This window comes from Oncorhynchus kisutch, linkage group LG4 (genome assembly GCF_002021735.2).
Source record: "Oncorhynchus kisutch isolate 150728-3 linkage group LG4, Okis_V2, whole genome shotgun sequence".
Lineage (NCBI taxonomy): Eukaryota > Metazoa > Chordata > Actinopteri > Salmoniformes > Salmonidae > Oncorhynchus > Oncorhynchus kisutch.
In genome coordinates, this window is record NC_034177.2 from 30,530,983 (window position 1) to 30,543,353 (window position 12,371).

The 12,371-nt window shown below is 42.9% G+C and overlaps 1 protein-coding gene across 3 annotated transcripts in view; it reads left to right on the forward strand.

The window, feature by feature from the left end:
• LOC109889363 (talin-2) overlaps positions 1 to 12,371 on the forward strand; it is a 144,458-nt gene that overhangs the window by 84,200 nt on the left and 47,887 nt on the right. For all 3 annotated transcript variants that reach the window (XM_031822773.1, XM_020480738.2, XM_031822774.1), the window contains 12 exons: positions 2,771 to 2,898; positions 3,161 to 3,224; positions 3,363 to 3,467; positions 4,732 to 4,887; positions 5,745 to 5,846; positions 5,930 to 6,006; positions 7,361 to 7,547; positions 9,322 to 9,435; positions 9,920 to 10,028; positions 10,688 to 10,896; positions 11,174 to 11,272; positions 11,577 to 11,744. In XM_031822773.1, the coding sequence (XP_031678633.1) occupies positions 2,771 to 2,898; positions 3,161 to 3,224; positions 3,363 to 3,467; positions 4,732 to 4,887; positions 5,745 to 5,846; positions 5,930 to 6,006; positions 7,361 to 7,547; positions 9,322 to 9,435; positions 9,920 to 10,028; positions 10,688 to 10,896; positions 11,174 to 11,272; positions 11,577 to 11,744 (1,518 nt within the window). The remainder of the gene's footprint in view (positions 1 to 2,770; positions 2,899 to 3,160; positions 3,225 to 3,362; positions 3,468 to 4,731; positions 4,888 to 5,744; positions 5,847 to 5,929; positions 6,007 to 7,360; positions 7,548 to 9,321; positions 9,436 to 9,919; positions 10,029 to 10,687; positions 10,897 to 11,173; positions 11,273 to 11,576; positions 11,745 to 12,371) is intronic.

Genomic DNA, 12,371 nt, shown 5'->3' on the forward strand with positions numbered 1-12,371 from the left:
GTGGTCTAGAGCTTTGTTTCCTCTGGTTGCATATGTGACATGCTGGTAAAAATTTGGTTAAACTATTTCTTTGTTTGCCTGCAATAAAGTCCCCGGCCACTAGGAGCACCACTTCTGGATGAGCATTTTGTTGTTTTCTTATGGCCTAATAGATTTGGTTGAGTGCGGTCTTAGTGCCAGCATCGGTCTTTGGTGGTAAATATACTGCTACGAATAATGTAGATGAGAACTCTCTTGGTAGGTAGTGGGGTCTACAGCTTATCATAAGGTTCTCTACCTCAGGTGAGCAATACCTCAAGACTTCTTTAATATTAGACATCGCGCAACAGCTGTTATTGACAAATAGACACCCCCCGCCCCTCGTCTTACCAGACATAGCTTCTTCTCTGTTATCCATGTTGTCGTTCAGCCACGACTCAGTGAAACATAAGATATTTGTTTTTAATGTCCCATTGTTTGGATAATTGTAGGTCATAAATGTTATCTTCCAATGATTGCATGTTAGCCATTATAACAGATGGCAGTGGGAGTTTACTCTCTCGCCTACGCATTCTTAGAAGGCAGCCAAACCTGCGCCCCCTTTTCCTTCGTCTTTTCTTCACGCAAATTACGGGGATTTGGACCTGTTCCCGGGAAAGCAGTATATCCTTCTCGTCGGACGCGTTAAAGGAAAAAGCTTCTTGCAGTTCGTGGTGAGTAATCGGTATTCTGATGGCCAGAAGTTATTTTTGGGTCATAAGAGACGGTAGCAGCAACATTATGTACAAAAAACTAACAAAATAGCATAGTTGGTTAGGATGTAAAACATTGAGGAGACAGGTTAAAGAAGGATTTATAAGCCTTGAGACAATTGAGACATGGATTGTATAAGTGTGCCCTTCAGAGGGTGAATGGGCAAGACAAAATATTTAAGTGACTTTGAACGGGGTATGGTAGTAGATGCCAGGCGCACGGTTTGTGTCAAGAACTGTAGAGTCCATGCTCTTTGAGGCCACTAAGCCCATGAAACTGGTCCGCAAGATTGTTAATATTATGCTAAGCAAATTCCATGTCATCAGATAAGACCTTGTGTACCTCTGATATTCTATCATAGCCACTCTTTCACACAGGTACATGTTCGTTTTCTTTTTTGTAAGTGTCATTCAGTAAAACAAAAATGCATCCCTTGCTGCTGCTCAAATGGGCTTCTTCCCTTCTCTCACTTCCTTGGCTGCTCTCTCAAGAACCTCAAGGGGAGCTAAACCCCAGCTTGTTTTACGTTTGTATTCACAGCGCATGATGATGTATGCTCTGTCAATAAAAATGTAAGACACATTGCCAAAAAATACTATTATGCAACAAAATGTAATCATCATTTATATGGGGTATGGTGGCCATTGGCTCAATGCTAGAGGACAGATGGCTCCACCCATATGGATCGTGAGAGAGCGAGCCACGGAGAGCGAGCCAGGGAGAGCCAGTGAGTGAAAGAGCCATTGCGAGAGAGAGAGAGAGAGAGAGAGAGAGACTATGTACATACTGTGAGCATAGCCTTGCTATTGAGAAAAATGAGGTGGAAACTGATCTGCACTTCCTAACCTCCTGCCAAATGTATGACCATTTTAGAGAGACATATTTCCCACAGATTACACAGATCCAGAAAGAATTAGAAAACAAACCCAATTTTGATAAACTCCCATATCTACTGGGAGAGATATCTGTGTTCCATCACAGCAGAAAGATTTGTGACTTGTTGACACGAGAAAAGGTCAACCAGCGAAGAACAAACACCATTGTAAATACAACCCAAACCTGTTTAACTATTCGCATATCGTTACAACACTGTATATAGACATAATATGACATTTGAAGTGTCTTTATTCTTTTGGAACTTTTGTGATTGTAATGTTTACTGTTCATTTTTATTGTTTATTTCACTTTTGTTTATTATCTACGTCACTTGCTTTGGCAATGTTAACAATAAAGTCCTTAAATTTAATTGAGAGCGTGTGAGTGAGAGCGCCACACTCACACACACACACACACACACACACACACACACAGAAAGACATAACTGACACGCCCCATGAGGAAACACAGGCCACATGCTCATGCTTTGATGGACAGGACATTTAAATATAACAGATACCTTAGATTATTGGTGCAAAATGGAACTGTATATTCCAACTGAAGCCTTGATGGAAGTGTATTGAAATAGTCATTCCTGTTGTGGCCAGACAGGGGACAGGTTGCTACATGGTTGCTATCAAGCATTAGTGAGGCCTGGCAATAAGTATTCATTTGGACTTGATTTAGGCCTGCACTATGTCCTGTTTATTGTTTTGTATATAAATTGTTCATATTGTAATAATTAAAAACCACTCAGTGAAAGTTGCTCTTTCATTTTTTAAAGCAGTTTATTAATGACACATTGTGGATCCTTCTGCTATGTTGATGCAATATTCTGAGAAATGTGCATGTTTATTGACGTCTTTGTTTCTGTTAATATGTCACCACTGACTGTAATGATCAATGGTTGAGGCTGTTCCATTTCATATGTTAGCAAATGTCTTGGATTGCTACAAACTAATCTTGTTTGGCTCCTCTGAGTCCATTCATCTAAGTAAAGTGTTTATGTTGTATCCCTGCTGATGGTTTACATTTTTTCACCTAGCAGGCACTCTTCTCTGAAGCAACTTTCAAGACAGAAAAAGCTGCATTACTCTCTAGCTTGAACTCAGTGTAAAGTACACTCTTTCTTTTCTCTCTTCTGTCTCCTTCTCTCCTCTAGGCCAGAGATGACATACTGAACGGCTCCCACCCTGTTTCGTTTGATAAAGCCTGTGAGTTTGCTGGAATTCAGGCTCAGATCCAGTTTGGACCCCATGTCGAACACAAACACAAGCCTGGATTCCTAGAGTAAGTCCTCTTATCAGATATCATTAACAACACTATACTGTACTTTCCAACACTACTATTCTTTTAGACACTCTGTCTCAATCCTCCCATCCTAGTTTAGATGCAATCCTTCTCTTTGGGATACCCATTTGAGTGCATGCAATAATGTTAACACTTGAAAAATGTAGGTGCTGAGGTAAGAATGACCTCAAGTGTGAAAGCATGTTTTGGAAAGGGAAATGCCTCATGAGTGTACATTTGTAAAATGTGATTTATCTCATAGCCTGAAGGAGTTTCTACCCAAAGAGTACATCAAGCAGAGAGGGTCGGAGAAGAAAATATTTGTGGTATGTTGTAAGCGTATGGATTTATATGTTATCAAAGGGAAATTTAAAAAAAGCTGTGAATTAAAATCAATAATATTCAGAACATTTTAAGTCTCTGAAAAGTTTATATTGCTGCACCTATTTCCCTCTGACCCGTAGGATCACAAAACCTGCGGAGAAATGACCGAGATTGAGTCTAAAGTGAAGTATGCGAAACTAGCAAGGTCCCTTCCGACATATGGGGTCTCCTTCTTCCTGGTGAAGGTAAGACATAAGAAGAGAGGATTGTGTTCTCCAACAGGAAGTCAACTGAAGGATTTACAATGTAAATACAGCTGACTGCAAGGTGAAGATTAGCCTTGAGAGCTGTGTGTATGTGAGTGAAAGAGAGTGGGTGAGAGAGAGAGATGAGGAGAGGGAGTTGGGAGTTTTAAGAGCATGATAAATAATTCATTTTTGCAGCACTCTCTCACACAGCAACCACAGCCAAAAACATAGATATACTGTAGGTAATGCACAATTTGGAAGTTTATTGCAACCTTTCATTTGTTATGTGTCACTCTTAAACGAGCTGTGTTTCCAGAACAAGCTTTTCATAACTGTAAGGCTCCTAAATATGATATTGAAGCAATTCAGCCTGTCTGTGATGGTGGGACTACAGGTTTTATTGGCTATCTGACAGTTCACCTGTGCTGTGAGTCCCAGACCAGAAGATGTTTCAAAACCTCACCCACCTGCTATGTCTGAAATAAAAGGTTACAGATTTAAGATAATTTCTCTAACATGTCAAACCCATTAAGATTTCAAAATCTGACTTCCTTAGTTGTATACACTGTGAACAACTTTTTGAGTAAGCAAAGACGAACAATTGGAATAGTTCTCTAAACATAGCTACCATGATAATCAACATAATGTTATCTGACCTTGGATGAATAACAATGAGTCTGTACAAGTTGCTCTAAAGCGGTTCCCTTGTTCCTGTCAAGGAGCTTTACTTTTAGAACCTGACAATAAAAGTATTTGCCTGGAGACGTGAAAAGGTATTTTTCAACTCCCCCGTCCCCCTAACCGTTAATTGTGCATTGCTGGAGTGGAGCCAACAGTCGGCTTATGCTCTGAAGTGAGGCATAATGGATGGTGTGTGGGTAGAGAGGAGGAGGGCACTAGAGCCAGGCAGAGTGCTGCTGCTGGTGGAAGCTCCATCCTGACGAACTGACAGCCAGGCTGAGGGCTCCCCTAGCAACAGAGGCCTGGGGAAGGAGGGACTGGGGATGGCCTGTTCAGCAAAACAGCAGGGAGCCCCGGTTAAACAAGCCTGAACTCTGCAAGGTCACTCCCCATCAACCCTCCTCCTCCACTAGGGCTCCTGACTCAGGACAGACAAACAGAACAGAGCATGTGTGCTATCTATGGCACGCAGTGCTGCTCTGCTGCGGTTTTAATTTCTCTGAATAAAGATGTCCCCAGTGAGTCATCTGTGTAGGTGTTTAACACCTATGGAAATATTTTCTTATGTCTTGTCTGTTAGGAAAAGATGAAAAGTAAGAATAAGCTGGTCCCTCGGTTACTGGGGATAACCAAGGAGTCGGTGATGCGGGTAGAAGAGAAGACTAAAGACGTGGTTCAGGAGTGGCCCCTAACCACGGTGAAGAGATGGGCTGCTTCTCCCAAGAGCTTCACCCTGGTATGAACTGCCCTCCCTCTACTCCAATCCCACATTGACAGGAACACATTCCACTCTCTTGACCTCTCTTCTGTCCCTCCCATCTCCATATAGCAACAGAAATAACTGCTAAATAGTATGTGTTGTTGTTACTACCTCTAATCCACAGTGTTATTGTGCTTTCTTGTTAATAAGCAGTTATTGTATATATTAGACTGTGTATATATACAAGTGATTTTACTGGAAGAATGTGAAGCACTTGGATGTTTTATTCATTTGAGTGCTTTTTCAATTTAGTATTTTGTTTGTTGTCAACATTGCTGTTTTTTGTTTCGTCTCGCTTTATTAAGCCAGACCTCACTCAACTGAATAACCCATTTAAAGATTAATAAGAAGTGCAACATACTCAAAGGTGCATTTGCCAACATTGATTTGAATGATATATTACTTTTCTGTCTCACATAGGCAGCTTTTGAAGTGTGTGATATTGATATTGAAAATGTGTATTTCTCATATTTAATCAGCTCTTTGAGGACTGCAATTCGTAGTGGAAGCGAGTCAAAGTTTGTCTGTTCATTAGTAGAAGGAATGGTAAAGGTGTTGCAAACATACCTTTAGTCCATTCTAAGCTTCTTTCTCAGTACTCCCACATATTTCTGTGCTTGTGTGGATGGAAATCAACTTTGAACTTAGAGCACAGCATGGCAAAGAGCTGTGGCATGTGAAAGTAGAAGGCCCTGGTTCAACCTTGACCTCTGAGAAAGATGCTGTACTCTCCATACGACATACACACACTTCTCCATTTCCTAGAGGTATCACCAGGTGGACCTGTGCTATAACTTCAGTATCACTCCTGACTAACTGCTTGTATGCTGCAGGACTTTGGGGAGTACCAGGAGAGTTACTACTCTGTTCAGACCACAGAGGGGGAACAGATCTCTCAGCTAATTGCAGGATACATCGACATCATCCTCAAAAAGGTAAGTCAAGACAAACCGGAGATGACACTTCCCAAGTACTTTATTGTCTTTATTATGACACCTTTTGATATTCCCTTCCACAGAAGCAGAGTAAGGATCGTTTTGGCTTGGAGGGAGATGAGGAGTCCACCATGCTGGAGGAGTCAGTCTCCCCAAAGAAGTAAGAAAGGTTCATAATTGCACATGGTCTTAATAAGGTGCAGTCCTATTCACGTTGAGAATGCTGACCAGCCATATTCAGAGACTACAGGCTAGTTCCTCATTCCTCATGTGAATGTAAACCTTAGTTTAATTGTGGCATATAATCACATTTCTGCCTGCCATGCATTACAGCCCTGAGAAAAAGAAACACGAGAGGAGTTAAACTGAATTTACCTATAACATACTGTATAGTATATGTGAGATTAACGTGTTCTCTGAAACACTATCCTAGAATTCCCTCTCCTTCAGGAATGTAGTAACTCTCCTGGTACTCCCGAGTGGCGCAACGGTCTAAGGCACTGCATCTCAGTGCTAGAGGTGTCACTACAGACCCTGGTTCGATCCCGGGCTGTATCACAACCAGCCGTGATTGGGAGTCCCTTAGGGCGGCGCACAATTGGCCCAGTGTCATCCGGGTTAGGGTTTGGCCAGGGTAGGCTGTCATTGTCAAATATGAATTTGTTCTTAACTGACTTGCCTAGTTAAATAAGAAATGTTAGCTTTTCATTATTCCTAACCTCAATAAGAAAAAGACCCCAGAGCAAGACGGTTATATTATTCTGCAAAAAAAAGAAAGAAATCATCAGGAAGATATCGTGTTCTTGGAAGTATTTGTCTTTTATATTTTTTGATCCCAGTTGCCTAGTTTTCCTCCTGGGCTGCAGCCAGACTCCTAAAGACTCCATAATACAGATGTACTCTTGTCCTGTTACGCTGAATCCAGACACCGGTTGTTATTGGAAACCTGTTTGTCTCATAGCGGATCCTGCTGTGATAGACACTGGGCATCATATCACTCCCTGCTGTTTAGGTGCGAAAGGACTCATGTTTTTGTTCTCAGCACAGAACATAATTACTGCCTCTCAAAATAAGCAGTAATTAACCAATAGTGAGTGTGGCATCTGTTTACAAGGGCAGGAAAACAGCGCTTTTCATGTCTTTCAGTGCCTATCGTCGCTAACTCACTAAAGGTTTTGGTACTACTGTCCCATTGTTAGGGAGAAAATACTGAGCATCGACTTCAACCTTGTCAGAGGTTGTCCTGTAAAGGTCTGAATCTCTCTCTCTCTTTCCATCTCTCTTTCTCTTTCTCTCTCTCTCTCTCTCTCTCTCGCTCTCTCTCTCTCTCTCTCTCTCTCGCTCTCTCGCTCTCTCGCTCTCTCTCTCTCTCTCTCTCTCGCTCTCTCTCTCTCTCTCTGTATCTCTCTCTCTCTGTCTCTCGCTCTCTCTCTCTCTGTCTCTCTCTGTATCTCTCTCTCTCTGTCTCTCTCTCTGTCTCTCTCTGTCTCTCTCTCCCTCCTTCCCTCATCCAGGTCCACCATCCTACAGCAGCAGTTCAACAGGGTGGGTCGTGTGGAGCATGGTTCGGTAGCACTGCCAGGTATCATCCGCTCTGGGTCCATCGGCTGCCCTGACAACACCTTCAACATGGGCACCATGCCCTCTGCCCAGCAGCAGATCACCACAGGGCAGATGCACAGAGGACACATGCCCCCACTGGTGAGCATGCCCCTGGCACCCATGTCAATGACACACAGTAGGGGCAGTGATGTGCAGAGAACCTTGCTTACACCATCACTAACTATGATCTTTGTTTGTGTATAAAAATCTGTACTTTCTTTGTGTGCAGTTGAAGTCGGAAGTTTACATGCGCTTAGATTGGAGTCATTAAAACTTGTTTTTCAACCACTCCACAAATTTCTTGTTAAAAACTATAGTTTTGGCAAGTTGGTTAGGACATCTACTTTGTGTATGACACAAGTAGTTTTTTCAACAATTGTTTACAGACAGATGATTTCACTTATAATTCCCTGTATCACAATTCCAGAGGGTCAGATGTTTACATACACTAAGTTGACTGTGCCTTTTAAACAGCTTGGAAAATTCCAGAAAATGATGTCATGGCTTTAGAAGCTTCTGATAGGCAAATTTACATAATTTGAGTCAATTGGAGGTGTACCTGTGGATGTATTTCAAGGCCTACCTTCAAACTCAGTGCCTCTTTGCTTGACATCATGGGAAAATCAAAAGAAATCAGCCAAGACCTCAAAAACATTTGTAGACCTCCACAAGTCTGGTTCATCCTTGGAAGCAATTTCCAAATGCCTGAAGGTACCACGTTCATCTGTACAAACAATAGTACAAAAGTATAAACACCATGAGACCACGCAGCCATCATACCGCACAGGAAGGAGACGCGTTCTGTCTCGTAGAGATTAACATACTTTGGTGTGAAAAGTGCAAATCAATCCCAGAACAACAGCAAAGGACCTTGTGAAGATGCTGGAGGGAAACGGGTACAAACGTATCTATACCCATAGTAAAATGAGTCCTATATCGACATAATCTGAAAGGCCGCTCAGCAAGGAAGAAGCCCCTGCTCCAAAACCGCCATAGAAAAGACAGACTATGGTTTGCAACTGCACATGGGGACAAAGATCATACTTTTTGGAGAAATGTTCTCTGGTCCGATGAAACGAAAATATAACTGTTTGGACATAATGACCATTGTTATATTTAGAGGAAAAAGGGGGACGCTTGCAAGCCGAAGAACACCATCCCAACCATAAAGCACGGGGGTGGCAGCATCATGTTGTGGGGGTGCTTTGCTGCAGTAGGTACTGGTGCACTTCACAAAATAGATGGTATCATGAGGCAGGAAAATTATGTGGATATATTGAAGCAACATCAAGACATCAGTCAGGAAGTTAAAGCTTAGTCACAAATGGGTCTTCCAAATGGACAATGACCCCAAGCATACTTTTAAAGTTGTGGCAAAATGGCTTAAGGACAACAAAGTCAAGGTATTGGAGTGGCCATCACAAAGCCCTGACCTCAATCCTATAGAACATTTGTGGGCAGAACTGAAAAAGCGTGTGCGTGTAAGGAGGCCTACAAACCTGACTCAGTTACATCAGCTCTGTCAGGAGGAAGGAGCCAAATTTCACCCAACCTATTGTAGGAAGCTTGTGGAAGGCTACCCAAAACGTTTGACCCAAGTTAAACAATTTAATGTGAATGCTACCAAATACTAATTGAGTGTATGTAAACTTCTGACCCGCTGGGAATGTGCTGAAATAAATTAAAGCTTAAATAAATCATTCTCTCCACTATTATTCTGACATTTCACATTCTTAAAATAGTGGTGACCCTAACTGACCTAAAACAGGGAATATTTACGAGGATTAAATGTCAGGAATTGTGAAAAACTGAGTTTAAATGTATTTGGTTAAGGTATATGTAAATTTCAGACTTCAACTGTATGTATTGTCAGAGCTTGGCCCAGCAGGCCCTGATGGGGACCATTAACACCAGTATGCAGGCGGTGCAGCAGGCCCAGGCTGATCTGGGGGAGGTAGATAACCTGCCGCCACTGGGCCAGGACATGGTGAGTTCCCACCTCCCATTTACTAGACTAATCCCCCTTTATACACAACAGCCACTAAATCTCACCATTCAAAACTTTTCCAATACTCAGAATCTTTTGGTCCATGCATTCTGGTCAGTGAAGATTAATTTGTTATTTTAGTGTGTTTTTGGAAAATATATTAAATTATTAATCCCATTGAATGTATTTATTTTTTTAAAGATGCCAATTTTGGCGTTTTCCCTCTGTATTGATTTGTTAAGTGTAGAGATACTCAGTCTTTTTTTTAAGTCCATTTGAACTCCCATGTTCCATGTGTAATTAGGTGGTGGAAATTGACTGTAAATATGGAAGATGTACTTTAAAGCTCGAGACTGGTGCTTCAAAAGCTGTAGGAGTTGTGAAGAAGCGCTTGTCCTTTAATCACTGATAGTAAAGTTTATCTGGGTTGAAAATCTCCTACTGTGATGAAAGCCAATACCCATCCTTCTCCCTCTCCTGAAAGGCGTCCAGAGTTTGGGTTCAGAACAAAGTGGATGAGTCCAAACATGAAATCCACTCTCAAGTAGATGCCATAACCGCCGGAACGGCGTCTGTGGTCAATCTTACAGCAGGTGAGTGCAAGAGGTTACCTAGTGACATTTTGAGTTGTCTGTTATTTTTGCACTGGAATCCTTTTCTGACAAAAGGCCTCTAGTCCTCTAGCTTGAGAGAAAAAAAGAATAGGCTCTCATCTTCAAGGGCAAAACCCATAGGGATAGAATCAATACACACATTTTCCTAGCCAATGTGGAACGCCCAGAGAGGAGGGGCTCTGAGTTCCCTTTACATAATGGAGCATTTACCATTTGCCATAATACATTTTTCCATTGATGGAATAAATAGTTAGCGTGTTGTCTTGAATCTGAACTGGCTGGCAGCATCTCCCTGCCTTCTGGCTGGAGCTGTGCCATGCTGCTCCACACTGCTCCCTGCCAGCCGTTCGATAAGTTTTCATCTTTCCCAGCCATCTGTTGGATGGCACTGAGGCTCCCTGTTATCATCCAGTAGAACCTTTTACCTCTCCACAAATAACTATCACTTCTCTCTTTCTCTGTACTTATCTCCGCTGTACCATATCCAATGTGTTTTCATTATGATAGTGACACGGATGTGTGTATTATAACACCACCCAGGTTGCTGATTGTGGTTTGGGCTGAGAGAGAAGAGACTGTGTCAGAGGTAGAGCAGAAGGCACTGGAAAGGGGTAACAAGGACTTTCTCTCTTCCCTAGGTGACCCCACAGACACAGACTACACAGCGGTGGGTTGTGCTATCACCACCATCTCCTCCAACCTGACAGAGATGTCTAGGGGGGTGAAGCTGCTGGCAGCGCTGGTGGAAGACCAGGTGGGCAGCGGGCAGAATCTGATGGGAGCTGCCAGGACCCTGACAGGGGCCGTCTCTGACCTGCTCAGGTCTGTGGAGCCAGCGGCTGGAGAGGTACAGACACAACACAGCACTACCCATCACATCTGTTCTATTCTCATATATTGATGTGTACTGCCTTTGTAACAAATCCACTAGTCTGTTTCTATAGTATGTTTTCTAAAACAGTTGAAGGACACAATAATTATGTGTCCTGTAGATATAATCACTGGGAGCTGTTTTGATTTGTGATGTGAACTGTGTCTGAGAGCAGCCAAGTGCTGTGATTGGTCTGTGGTGCCGCGGTGGGGTCAGTGTTGTGAACGTGGTGATGTCATCCTCTCCCATTCAGCCCAGACAGACGGTGCTGACTGCAGCAGGAAGTATAGGCCAGGCCAGCGGGGACCTGCTGCGTCACATGGGGGAGGGCGAGACTGACGAGAGGTTTCAGGTTGGACTGCACTTTACTCTGTTTCTATAGCTCCGCTGCCAAACAGGAAAACACGCATGTTCCCAGTTCCTGTTTAAAGCTGCACACACACTTATGTAACGGTATCAGGCTTTGTTTTCTTTAGCTATTGTAATTGAGTGGACAGCAAATGCCTGTATTTCTACTGTTTCTGCATACTGACTATGCAGCTAAATAGCTACCAGAGTTGAGACCACATAATGGAAATGTCCTTATTCAGTCCGTCCAGTCACGTTTTCTTAGCTCTGCTGTGCCTCAGTGAGTGACGGTGATGAATGTCTTTCAGGACATTCTGATGAGCCTGGCCAAAGCAGTGGCCAACGCAGCTGCCATGATGGTTCTCAAGGCCAAGAACGTGGCCCAGGTGGCAGAGGACACGGTGCTACAGAACCGAGTGATTGCAGCTGCTACTCGGTGTGCCCTGTCCACTTCACAGTTGGTGGCCTGCACCAAGGTACTGCTCCAACTGACGCCCACACCCCTGTTCCCTGTCTCCTGTAGCCATGGAGGACAGCTCAGGACAAGGAATGGTGATAGGAGAAGAGCTGGCTTACTGAACTGAAATGGCTGTTTGTTTGATTTCTTGATTTCCGGCACAGACTATACCCTATTCTAAATTAGTTATGTCAAGAATAGGATTATCAGTCTTGTACACACAAGCATTTCGCTACACTCGCATTAACATCTGCTAACCATGTGTATATGACAAATACATTTCATTTGTTGTGTCCCGAGGCCAGTGGTCAACAACCGGTTGATCGCGATCAACCTCCAAAGCGTTCCTAATTGCTCACCAAACATTTCTTTAAGAAACCCACGATAAAGCCTTGCATTCCTATTTCGTCTTGCGCTGTTGGTGGTAGGTGCACCAAATTCAGCTACCGGGTAGGCGAAGTGTTCCCATTTTGAACCATTTCATGTGTCTGAAGTTAATTAATTCTACCTTCCTCGTGGGCCCTGAGAGCAAATCAAGTGCATCTATTGGTCTACCACTGGCCAATCTGATATGTCAAATTACAGTCTGCAGCTTCCTCAAGCTCACAGAAAAGTTGAAGGTGACATTTCTAAACTTTTTCTAGAC